The sequence below is a fragment of the Dromiciops gliroides genome, chromosome 1 (assembly GCF_019393635.1).
Source record: "Dromiciops gliroides isolate mDroGli1 chromosome 1, mDroGli1.pri, whole genome shotgun sequence".
Taxonomy (NCBI): Eukaryota; Metazoa; Chordata; class Mammalia; order Microbiotheria; family Microbiotheriidae; genus Dromiciops; species Dromiciops gliroides.
In genome coordinates, this window is record NC_057861.1 from 213,564,101 (window position 1) to 213,576,263 (window position 12,163).

The 12,163-nt window shown below is 38.4% G+C and overlaps 1 protein-coding gene and 1 pseudogene across 4 annotated transcripts in view; one reads left to right on the forward strand and one right to left on the reverse strand.

The window, feature by feature from the left end:
* The window catches only part of CDH19 (cadherin 19), a 387,803-nt gene that overhangs the window by 329,216 nt on the left and 46,424 nt on the right, over nt 1–12,163 (forward strand). For all 4 annotated transcript variants that reach the window (XM_043983861.1, XM_043984122.1, XM_043983951.1 and 1 more), the window contains one exon: nt 8,692–8,813. In XM_043983861.1, coding sequence (XP_043839796.1) covers nt 8,692–8,813 — 122 coding nt within the window. The remainder of the gene's footprint in view (nt 1–8,691; nt 8,814–12,163) is intronic.
* On the reverse strand, nt 1,902–3,238 carry LOC122741104 (annotated as a pseudogene).

Below are 12,163 nucleotides of genomic sequence, written 5' to 3' on the forward strand. Positions count from 1 at the left end.
TCTCCTTGTTTTAAAAACTAAGTATAAAACACAATCTCAAAAGCAGGAAAATCTCTACAAAAATAAACCCATACCATTAATTTCAAAATGTATATGTAATAGCATAGAAATCCTATGTAACCTCTGAACTGACATTAATACTCTGAATGAATTCAGAACACTTTTGATTCCGATATCTAAAATCCCCAATACTCATATCAATACCTTGCTGCTTACTTCTACATTTCTGTAAAATATATACCCTTCCATGGCAAAAGAAGCAGAGTCTTGAACTATGTTGATTGTCATTCTTATTCAGCTTAAGTTTTTCTTCTTTAACCCCTCTATATTGTCTGTCGGGCTTTTCACCATACAAATGCTTTATAAGATTACTAATTAAAGACAAAAGCAGGTTAGCAAAATTATGAACAAAACGAGCATATCTGGAATTTAAAGAGTTTTCTAAGATTGTCTCAAAAGCACAGCCAGGCCGGGGAAGGGCTGAGCCTGAAGCTGCAAATGCAGGTAGAAAAAGTTGAGCATGCGCATCAGATCTCTGGACTTCCCAGGCAGGGGAAGCTATGGGCTTGGCCATGGGAGGAGTAGAGGGTGGGGTTTGGAGAGGAGGGGAGGGACCAGCGCAATTAGAATCAGACTTGATTTTGAACTCAGGCCTGGATTCCTCTTCCCCCACTTTGCCTCCAGGTGCTAGGGGATTAAAAGCTTCCAGAGGGTGGGTCGTTGCCTCCAGGCATGCAAAATTAGAGCAACAATTAGTGTTAGAATTGGGAAAAGCTGCAGGAAACTCTTCAGGTTTCTCTGAAAAAGCATGGTTGGGAGAGGGAGAGATATTTCCTTGTGTGAGTAAGTTGCTGGCTCTTTTAACAAAAATAAAAAGAAAAATAGAAAATCCACAAAAACAAAGCATTAACATGATCTTATCTCCCATTTGTCTGGTTAAACAGACTAAAATCAAAAATAGGATAATTAGGGAGTTTAAAAGGTCCATTCGAAAAAAATTTAAAGGAAAACACAGCCAGTGCACCAGTACTTAGCAGTTAAAGGGAGAGGGAGGGGAAATTTCTTACCCAACCAGAAGATCAGAAGAAGACTGAGGGTTAGCTTTCCTCTTCGTGGTCAGCCATTTGTTAAGGCTAAAATTCTAGCTAAACTGTCTAAAACATCTAATGAGTGGTCGCCAATAAATTATAAGCTTTAGCAAGAGTTAGACTTTTAAGCATTTATTAAGGAGAATAAGAATTTGGTAAAGAGAGAGAAAAAGGCCTAGATTCCTATCTATTAAAGGGAGAGCACATTTCTAGCTCCCTTCTCCACCAGAGTCCAGAGGAAAGAGATGGAGACTGAGCGCCAGTCTCTTCCTTCCTCCTCCCACTAGCTCGCGTCACTTCCTGACTCCTGGTCTTGCCCTCAAAGACCTTCCCTTCATGGGCAGAACTCTTCTACAGTAAGTATCCAGCAGGTGGCGTCATTCCAATCGTTACAAAAGGAAGTGCATGATGTGGGTGGATGAAGCAGTGGTGACCACCTAAATACTTTTCAAACCTGACTCAGCGCAGCGCTAGTGCTTGTGCTTGTGCTGAATTCAAAAGCCAGATGAAAAGACCCTATTAGTCAAAGTGATAAATGACTGTTATCTTTTCCCATGACAAACCCCCTGAGAAAGCTTCATTCTCAAGGCCCCCTGGGGACAAGCAGAATTACCAGGAGGGGGAGGCCTCAGGGAGAGATGGATTGTGTTGTGTTGGTGAGCAACTGCAGAGAGGCATATAGACACAAGGGGGTGGGGGGGATGAGGGGAGGGTGGCGGGGAGCAGACAGCCAGCGGCATGGAGGTGCCCAGACTCCCCAACTAGGCCATTAGTGGAGGTGAGTGGCCAGGCACCCCGGGGAAAGAGCTGCCATCACGGGGCCTGAGGGGCTGGCTTGGGTTCCCCCTGGCGGCTGATGTGAGCCTTGGCCCCGCTGCTGTGCCAGCCGAGACTTGGAGGCGGGGCAGAGCCCCCTGGAGCACAGGCCTGAGCTCAGGGCCTTCTGGTCCTCCCGCAGCTCCTGCTCCTCATGCTGGGAGAGCTGGCGGTTCAGGGCAATGACCTCGGCTGCAAAGAGCGTCAGGTCTTTGGTGCTGCTGTTGCTCTGGAGTACCCGTGGTGTGGGCAGTCCCCTCTCTGGAGCCCTCTTCATTCAGGGGTGCTGCAGGACCTGGGCGGCGCTGAGCCTCTGCTTGCCGTCACGCAGGAGGAGCCTGGAGATGAGATCTTTGGCCTCTGGTGATATGTGAGCCCAGTCCTTCTCAGGAAACTCATATTTCCGCTCCTGCATACGCTCAAACAGCCTGTCGTGGCATACACGGCAGACCTCTCCCTGGTCCTAGTCGCAGTCAGTGCTACAGTGACCCACGAAGGGCGGGTAGCCGTGAGCATGATATAGAGGACCACACCGAGGCTCCAAAGGTCACAGAGCTTGTCATAGAAAGTGACCTCCTGGGTGAACACCTCGACCACCATGTACTTGGCCAAGCCGCACGGAGTAGTCAGCTCTGGTGTGGTGATGGGGTACAGGAATTGTTCAGCTTCACCTCACTTCCCAGGTCAAAGTCACAGATCTTCACTGGGGACACCTCTGAGGGCGATTCATACAGGATGCTCTCTGGCTTCAGATCCCTGTGAGCGATGCCTTTCGTATGCAAGGCATCCAGGGCAGAGGTAACATCCTGGACCACATGGCTGGCTTCCCGCTCATTGAAATGCTTTCGTTTCTGGATGTGGGTCAAAATAGAACCTTCTTGGGCAGCTAGGTGGCACAATATATATACACACACACACATACATACATACAGAGAGAGAGAGAGAGAGAGAGAGAGAGAGAGAGAGAGAGAGAGAGAGAGAGAGAACCTCCTTGCAGTTTCTCAAAGACCACGTAAAATCTCCCGTCGTCTTTAAAAAATTCGATCATCTCCAAAATGTTCTTGTTGCCTTGGCACTGATACAATGTCTATACCTCAAGGAACACCCTGCTCCATCTGTGCCTGGCTTGTTTCTCAATGATCTTTATTGCATATTCTTTGCCATTCTGCAGACTCATAGCACCTTGAACTTTGGCATAGGCGCCTTTCTCGCTCCGAGGTCAATCTGTACAGATCTTCAAACCTCTCGGTCAAGGAATAGGTGGTTCGGGTCTTCTGCTTCTTCTTTCTCCTGGTGCCACTTTCAGAGATATGAAGGGGCTGACTGCTGCCCATCTCTAGACTTCCTCTTGCCAGGAGAAGACATAGACCAAGCGAATGCGTTTCTCAGTGGAACTCGATACTGACAAGGCTGTCCTGTCCCGCAGCTTGAGGGTGCTTTCATTGGACCTTGTAACTCACCTGAAAAGTACAATAAGCATTCAGTTCCCCAGTTGGCTGGTAGCTCACCACGAGTGACATCTCTGCCTCCCTCTTGGTCACTGGCTCAATCCTGTGCCTAGTCTCCTCTGATGGGTCGCCACTCAGCTGGGAACCTGGAAGCATAGGGCAGGGAGAGGGAATCCAATAATTCTTAAATTATCTCTCTTCAATCTTTTTTTTCTTCAGTTGTTTTTCAAATGAGATATTTTACATGATCTCTTTTGTTTCATTCTTTTGATTTTCAAATGATCAAACACTGGGCTATTAAATTCAATTCACTCTGATTCTTGCTTATTTCTTTTGTTTCATTGATTGGCTCTTCTTTCTATTTTCTCCCATTTATCTATCTGTCTTTCTATCTATCTATCATTAGGTATATATATATATATATATATATATATATATATATATATATATATAGAGAGAGAGAGAGAGAGAGAGAGAGAGAGAGAGAGAGAGAGAGTTTTATATCATGCACATGGTTACATATATGTATATAGTTATATTTCTCTAATATAGTGCAATGTTATATATAAAATCCCATTTTACCTTAATTTTCACTTTTTTCTTCCTTTGTTTAGTCTGTAACTTTTGTTCCTTCAAATGAATTTTGTTATTATTTTATTGAGCAGTGTAAACTACACACTTAGTAAGTTAATTTGTCTTAATCTAGATGGTTTCTAAGTATCTTCAACTGCAGACTATTCAGGCTTCTTATAGTTGGTGATTTGGATTTAATGGTCAGGATCCCCTTATATAAAGCCCTTAGGGCCTTTGCATTATTACTGTTCATCTTCTTGTTCCTCTCTTTGTCCTCCCATACCTCATGGAACTATTTCTTAAGAGTATTCAGGATGTTGGTTTAAAAAAAAAATGAAATGATATAGTTTGCATAAAATGTTCTTGGCTTTCCTTTCCTTTTCTTTTTTTCTTTTTTTGCGGGGCAATGGGGGTTAAGTGACTTACCCAAGGTCACACAGCTAATAAGTGTGAAGTGTCTGAGGCCAGATTTGAACTGAGGTCCTCCTGAATCCAGAGCTGGTGCTTTATCTACTGCACCACCTAGCTACCCCTTGGCTTTTCTAAATAGCTTCCCTAGGAGCTCAAATTCCTCAAGACATTAAGTGACATACTAAATTTTCATGAAATTACCAATAGTTAGGATATAGTTAATCAGCTCCTCAAATCTTTTATCCTTGACAAATTAAATAACCTACTTATTGGTCTTATCTTCATTCATCAGCAATAACTGCTTAAGAAAGTTTTTCTTACCCTCTTCCCATGGAATTGTGCACCAGCTTCTCACCAGACAGGGATGACTGACTCATTCTCTGAGCTGACAGTGAAAAATTACAACATAACAGTGGGCATTCAGGTGGCAGTAGGTAAATTTGGGCTAATCAAACATCAAATGGAGATTGCCTAGTATATCAATAAAAAGTAAATCGATACTAATTATATAAATATAATACTACTGTATAATACTAAGGAACTTCAATATACATATTGTTCCTCCCTCAGGTACCATATCCACTCATTTTCTCCAACTATTTTGCTTCCATGAGCTACTCTTCCAACTAAGTGCAATTATACACAAAGATAGGTATAGCTTTAATCTTATCATTGCCCGCAAATATACCAATATAACATGGTAAAGAGTGCTATATGTGATGTCAGAGGATGTGGCTTTGTATCCTGGCTCTGTTATTTATTATACATGTGGTATTAGATAAGTTACAACTTCAGGGTCTGTTTCCTTATCAATGAAAGAAAAAAAATGGATTAGATTATCTCTAAGGACTCTCAGGCTCTAAATAGTTGATTTCTTAAATAATATGCCTACTCATGGGAACTTTCTCAGTATTAAGGCAGATGATGGAAATAAGTTTTGACAGAGGGTACAGGTGGGAATTGATTATGAAGGTGTTTGGGACAAAATTACCTCAGTTTACCCAAATAACATGAGGAAATCACCAAGTCAAGCAGAGGCAGATTTATTATATTCTCATGAGAACGGGTGACCCCATGCTAGAGATGAGGACCGCAGTAATGGGCTCATGAGTCTGGTTTTTATGGAAGTTTTTTTTTTTTTTGGGGGGGGGGCCCTAGTGCACAGGGTGAGCTCACAATCTAACATCCAATCCTGTCTCACCCAGGGTGGGTGTTCAGCTTGTTATCAGAGTAAGAATGCATACTCATCTATGTCTGAGAGCTGGGGGGAAAGGGGAGGGGGAAAATGTCAAACCAAGGGAGGGGAAAGGGTGAAACCAAGGGAGGGGTGAAACTACTCCAAACTACTCCACCCAGATAAGGAGGGGCAAGGGGGAAGAAGGGAGTGATGGTACCAGGAGCTGGGACCAGGGGGGAGTTAGGATTTAGGAATGTAAAAGGGGTCTGGGTCTGCCCTAGCAAGAGACATCTTATGCCTGGTCATAGCAACAGCATAACTAACCCATAACAAGGATTGGGAGTTTGGAATTTAGGCAAGGGGGGGCAGCTAGATGGTGCAGTGGATAGAGCACTGGCCCTGGATTCAGGAGTACCTGAGTTCAAATCCGACTTCAGACACTTAATACTTACTAGCTGTGTGACCCTGGGCAAGTCACTTAACCCCAATTGCCTCACTAAAAAAAAAAAAAAAGGAATGTAGGCAAGGGGAGGGGGAAGAAGGGGTACCAGGGTACATCAGGTTCAGTAAAGCAAGATACATGATTTCTATTATGACCTATGGAATAAAACATGAACAAAATTATCTGACTATAAAAAGGACTAGGGGCTGGGTATGTTCCAGACCCCATCCTCATAATCTGAACTGACTCAAATCCACCTAGCCCATACAAAGGGATGATATTGGCAAATTATTTATTTTTTGTTTATCTTTTTTTGTGGGGTGTTTGGAGTTGGGTGACATGCCTAGAGTCATGAAGTGGGTGAGTGTCTTGTGTCTGAGGTCAGATTTGGGCTTGGGTCCTCCTGGGTCCAGGTTGGGTGCTTTGTCCTCTGTGTCACCTAGCTGCCCTATGATGACATTTTAGGGTAGAATTGATGGGTGAGGGCAATGCACAGGGGGAGGGAGGGAAGAAATAGAATGGGGTGAAATCCCACATGAAAGAAACAGGAAAGGGCTTATGGAGTGGGAGGAGAGATGAGGGGAGGAATAGGGTAGCAAATGAACTTTACACTTATCAGAATAGGCTCTAAGACCTTAATCTCATCAGAGTTGCCTCAAGGAGGGAATAACATACACACTCAATTGGGTGGAGCAACTATCTAACCCTTCAGGGAAATAGGAGGGGAAGGGGATAAGGAGGGAAGGGTGAAAGAAGGGAGGGCAGATTGGGGGAGGGGGCAGTCAGAAGTAAATCCCTTTTGAAGAGGGATAGGGTGAAAGAAGAGAGTTAATAGAGTAAATATTATGGGGAAGGGAATAGGAAGGAGGGAAAGTCAAAAAGAGTAATTGTGAAAAAGAGAAAAGGGGGAAAAATGTACAAAACATTTATGGCAACTCTTTTTGGTGGCTAAGAATTGGAAATCAAAGGAATGTCCATCAGTTGGAGAATGACTGAAGACACTGTGGTATATGATTGTAATGAAATATGCTATAAGAAATAATTAGCAGGATGATTTCAGAAAAACCTGGAAAGACTCATATGAACTTATGTATAGTGAAGTGAGCAGAACCAGGAGGATATTGTGCACAACGACAGCAGTATTGTTCTATGAGCAATTGTGAATGATTTAATTACTCTCAGCACTAGAATGATCCAAGACAATCCCAAAGGGCTAATAATGAAGCATACTGTCCACCTCCAGAGAAAGAACTGATATTGCTTGAACACAGACTAAAAAAAAAAAAAGAGTACTTGTGGATTGTACATGTATAACCTATATCATATTGTTTGCTGTCTTGTGGAGGGGGGAGGAAAGGGAGGAAGAGAGAATAATTTAGAAATCTAAATCTTATAAAAGTAAATGTTATGGGGCAGTTAGGTGGTACAGTAGGTAAAGCAAGGGCCCTGGATTCAGGAGGACCTGAGTTCAGATCCAGCCTCAGACACTTGACACTCACTAGCTGTGTGACCCTAGGCAAGTCATTTAACGCCCATTGCCCAGTAAAAAAAAGAAACAAATGTTGAAAGCTAAAATAAATAAATAAATGAATAGATAGATAAATAGATAAATAAATAAAAATAAATAATATGCCTAGAGATGATTGAGTGTTATCATGAATTGTATTTCCATAAAGGAAAATCCTTTAATAGATTTAGGCATATAATTTTAGAAACATCTATTTTAATTTTTAATTGTCACATATTTTAATGCATAGTAATTATGAGACTTGTTGATCTTTTATCAAGAGCTTCACCAATACTGTGATTAGAGAATCTCATTGTATCCAAGTTATTCTTCTTTTATTTTTATATTATTAATCACTTTTAGACTTATGTGGCATACTGAGCACTTTCGAATTCTCTAGCACAATAGCTTTGTGGTCATACTGTATTCATGCCACTGGAGAATTCTACAACTAGTGTTTTAGTCAGGCAGTATCATAATAGATTTTATAAGCAGTGCCTCTTTCTTTTGGTTCAAGAAGGAGCAGGTTTATTCACCTCACAAATTGAAGGAAGGAGAAAGGGGACTTCTTTTTATTCTCATCTTTCTAAAACCATTAAACTTCTATCTGTCCTACATATAGGACAATTTTTATTAACAACTATTACATAGTTTGCTTTTAAAAGTTCTTGCTGCTTTGTCACTATAGCACAAAAATACCTACATAATTAGTGTAATTATGCCCCAAGCGGCTTTTTTTTTTTGGTAGAGAATAACAAGATGGAACGCACATACTTTGTTTTTTGTATTGATTCATATGCTGAGCCAAGTTAGAATTAGGGTATGGAAGATGGTTTGTACATGTCTCCCCTGCCCCCAATAATGAATATAACACTGGTTACATATCTATTAATTTGCTACTCATTTTCATGTTTTAAATACAATTTCTACAACTTATTTTCAACCAAGTAAATTCAGCTATTTTGATCCTTCTCAGCAACACGGATAATCTATCTTCCCTTTGTTTCATATTAACTGCTAGATGTGAAACATTTTAGCTTAATTAAAAACATATTGGCAGAAATGTATTTCTGAGACACTTGAAATGAACGTTGTTGGTGAGCTTTCTGTTACAATCCTATTTGTAATCATGTATTCACTGCTGTTTTGGGGGATAACAATAGCTTTATATATCACCATTTCGAAGGGGAGATGTCAGCATTAAGGAATCTCTTTCCTTTTTGGTTTAGGTATTCTATTGTTGGCTGTAGTTTATTCAGCATTGATGACAATGGCACCATCATTATAACTGAACCTCTGGACCGGGAGATAGATGCGTGGCACAATATAACTGTTATAGCCACTGAAAAAAGTGAGTAAGAATTTAGGAACACCATGTGCTTTATGTACTGAACAGATGTATTTCAATTATCATCATAGTGCCCCTTCCTGGAAATAGAGAATGGATATTTCTCAAGCATTATATTGTTGGGGCTGCTTGTTATTACAAGGCATTATTTGAATCATTAGCTTAATGAAAACAGAATGTATATGAGCTCCTAGGAAGGTCTTTCACTCTTTCATAAAAGATATTGAACTGGAAAGGGAAAAGTAAAGGAGTTATAATGGAAGAGAAGTTGTAACACTAATGACATCTGAATTATTCCCCTGATGGAAGACCTTAAGTTAAATGAGACCTTTGTTAGTGTCATAGCAGCTTTGTTTAATAGTGTAGAATAAGCCAATCTATTTTTAATATCAATCAGAAGCCTGCTCTGAAAATTAATTGATAATTTTGCATATAGTTCAATGTGGCTAGATGCCCACTAAAATTAAATCTAGTAGGCCTTCCTGTATGAATTTCACCTATTGGTTTCTTGTGAAAGTCAAGTGCTAATTGCTTTTATTCCTGTGTTCTATCTCTGTGGATAATTTGTTATAGGAGATTTACTTGCATGTTTCTATCAGTTGCTAGTATTTTTTTTAGCTAAAACAGACAGTTAAAAATTATCTTTATTAGGGAGATAAAAAAGACAAAGGAAATAAAATGACTTAAATGATGCCAACCTGGTATTATATAGCCTAAACAACTTCTCCATGTTCAAGGAGAATCAGTTGTGGAAGCTGTTCTAATGGATAAATTCATAGTAATCAATATTATTCCAAAAAAGTATTAATGAATACTTGATTCCACTTCTTAAAATGATTACATTGGAAGCCCATTACAATTTGCAATTTAGGGCACAAAAGATTAAGCTACAAGTCATAAATCTGATATGTCTTAGATTCAACTTCAAATATTAAGGGTAATTCAAAATTTATCTGTTATAAAAATACTTCTACATTTAGTTCATAAGTTGTTATTTAAAAATATTTAAAATGATCAAATGTGAAAGATTAGGAGGATAAACATTTGTTCAAACTGATTTTACATATGAAATTCAAATATGTTTCTTTCTTGGATATCATAAAAGCTTTTAAATTAAAAAAAAAGTTTTTATTTCTTAACTTATTGGAAAGTTGATAGGTGTTAACCATGGAATGGAATACCTGTTTGAAATATTTTTGTCTTGCATTGAATACTGCTATGGAAACACTGCAGGATGACTTTGGCTGGTCTTCTGAATTTTCTGTTTAACAATAAAGCATGGGAGAACAAATGTTACAATGGAATAAATGTCTCCTGCAGCAACAGAAATGCCAAGGCTTTCAATGTCAAGAAGCACAAAGATATTTATTATAAAAGGAGAGCTTTTATTCTATGGATATATCTGTGACCAAATTCATTATTTATAATATCATTTTATGTTATCAATTGGGAAAGAATTAGAGAGAGTTCAAAAATTTTGGGCATCTATGAAAATGAAATTCGCACAAATAACCTTTCATATTTGACACATTTTAAAGTAATAATAATAAAAAATATTTACAATTATACTTTCCATAATGATTTTTACCCTACAGTTTGGAGGAAGGGAGGAAAAATGTCATATGTCTATTTTATGAGCTATGTCAAGTATTATTATATAAGAATAAACTTGAAAGAAATATTTTTATTTATAGGGTTGTGGCTAAACTAGAAAAAACACAACAGTAAATTAAGTTACTCACATGGCATGGACTACTGTAGTTATATATTATAGTAAGGACTATTTATATTTCATTGTGCATTAAAATAAGGATTACAATGATTTTTAAAACTTTGTGAACAGATTATATAGTATTACTAATAACTGATATTAAAAAAGGATTTATCCTGTAGACTTACATTGAAGTGACTGAATTAAATAAGGCAAATAATGTATTGTTTGCTTCTGTTTAATACCGTCTATGCATAGAACATGGCATCACTGAAATAAAATTATATAAACCCCAAACTCCAAAAGCCATGGGATAGTTACCAAGGTATTTTAATTAGTTACTCAATTTTTCTGTGTAAGAGATGAAAGATTTGTATGACTAGCTGAAGGTCTCAAAATCTATGGTATCAGCAAGTGATGTCAAACATCTTTTGATTTAATATGAACAGTGGTATTTTTATATGAAAAACATTGGCTTTGCTAATGAGACACATATACATAGAGAACTAGACCACCTGACCTACAGCAATACAAATGTTAAGGTCTCCATTATTATGTAAGCTCTTTGAAAAAGGGGATAGTCTGCATATCCTCAAAACTTGCCTATAACATAGAAGAAGCTTAAGGCATGGGCAGTTAAGTAGCATAATGGATAGAGATCAGAACCTGAAGTCAGGAAGACCTGAGTTCAAATGTGACTTTAGATATTTATTAGGTGTATGACTCTGGACAAATCACAACTTTCTTTGACTCAGTCTTCTCATTTTCAAAATAAGTTGGAAAAGGAGATGTCAAACTACTCTAATACCTTTGCCAACAAATCCCATAATGGGATCTCAAAAGGTTAGATATGACTGAATGGGGCAGCTAGGTGGCGCAGTGAATAGAGCACCGGCTCTGGAGTCAGGAGGACCTGAGTTCAAATCCGGCCTCAGACACTTAACACTTACTAGCTGTGTGACTCTGGGCAAGTCACTTAACCCCAACTTGCCTCACTAAAAGAAAAAAAAAAAAGATATGACTGAACAACACAAACACAAAGCTATATTAACTGAATTAAATTGAATGTGATACTTAAGTTTCAATGAAATTATATTTTTCTGGTAATTTGCTATCAAGTTGAGTGGAAATGGGATTTATTAGTTGAGTGGATTGAAAATATTAATGATATAAATATAACTTATAACAAATTGTTTGCTATCTTCTGGATGGAGAGAAAGAAGGGAGGGAGGAAGAAAAATTTGGATCTCAAAATCTTACAGAAAAATCACTGTTCAAAACTATCTTTAAAAGTAATTTGGAAAAAATGCTATTAAGGAAAAAATATTTACGATGAAGTATTTTGCCTGAATTTCTAATAGTACACAAGTAACAGAAAAAATGTATAATCAGAAACATCTTCAGGTATAGTCATTGTGTGGAAAATCTTTATGTAAATACTTTATATCACAAAAATTGTTCCTTTGGTCTAAACAACAACAAAAAAAAGGAAAATAAAGTATTTTTTTAAATCCCAAAATGTTAAATGAAAATTATACTATGGATAACCATGTCTATTTATAATGACAAATTTCTTGAGTTGTTTCTAATATATATTTATATATCTATAGATATATAGATATAATTTAGTTATTAAGCACCT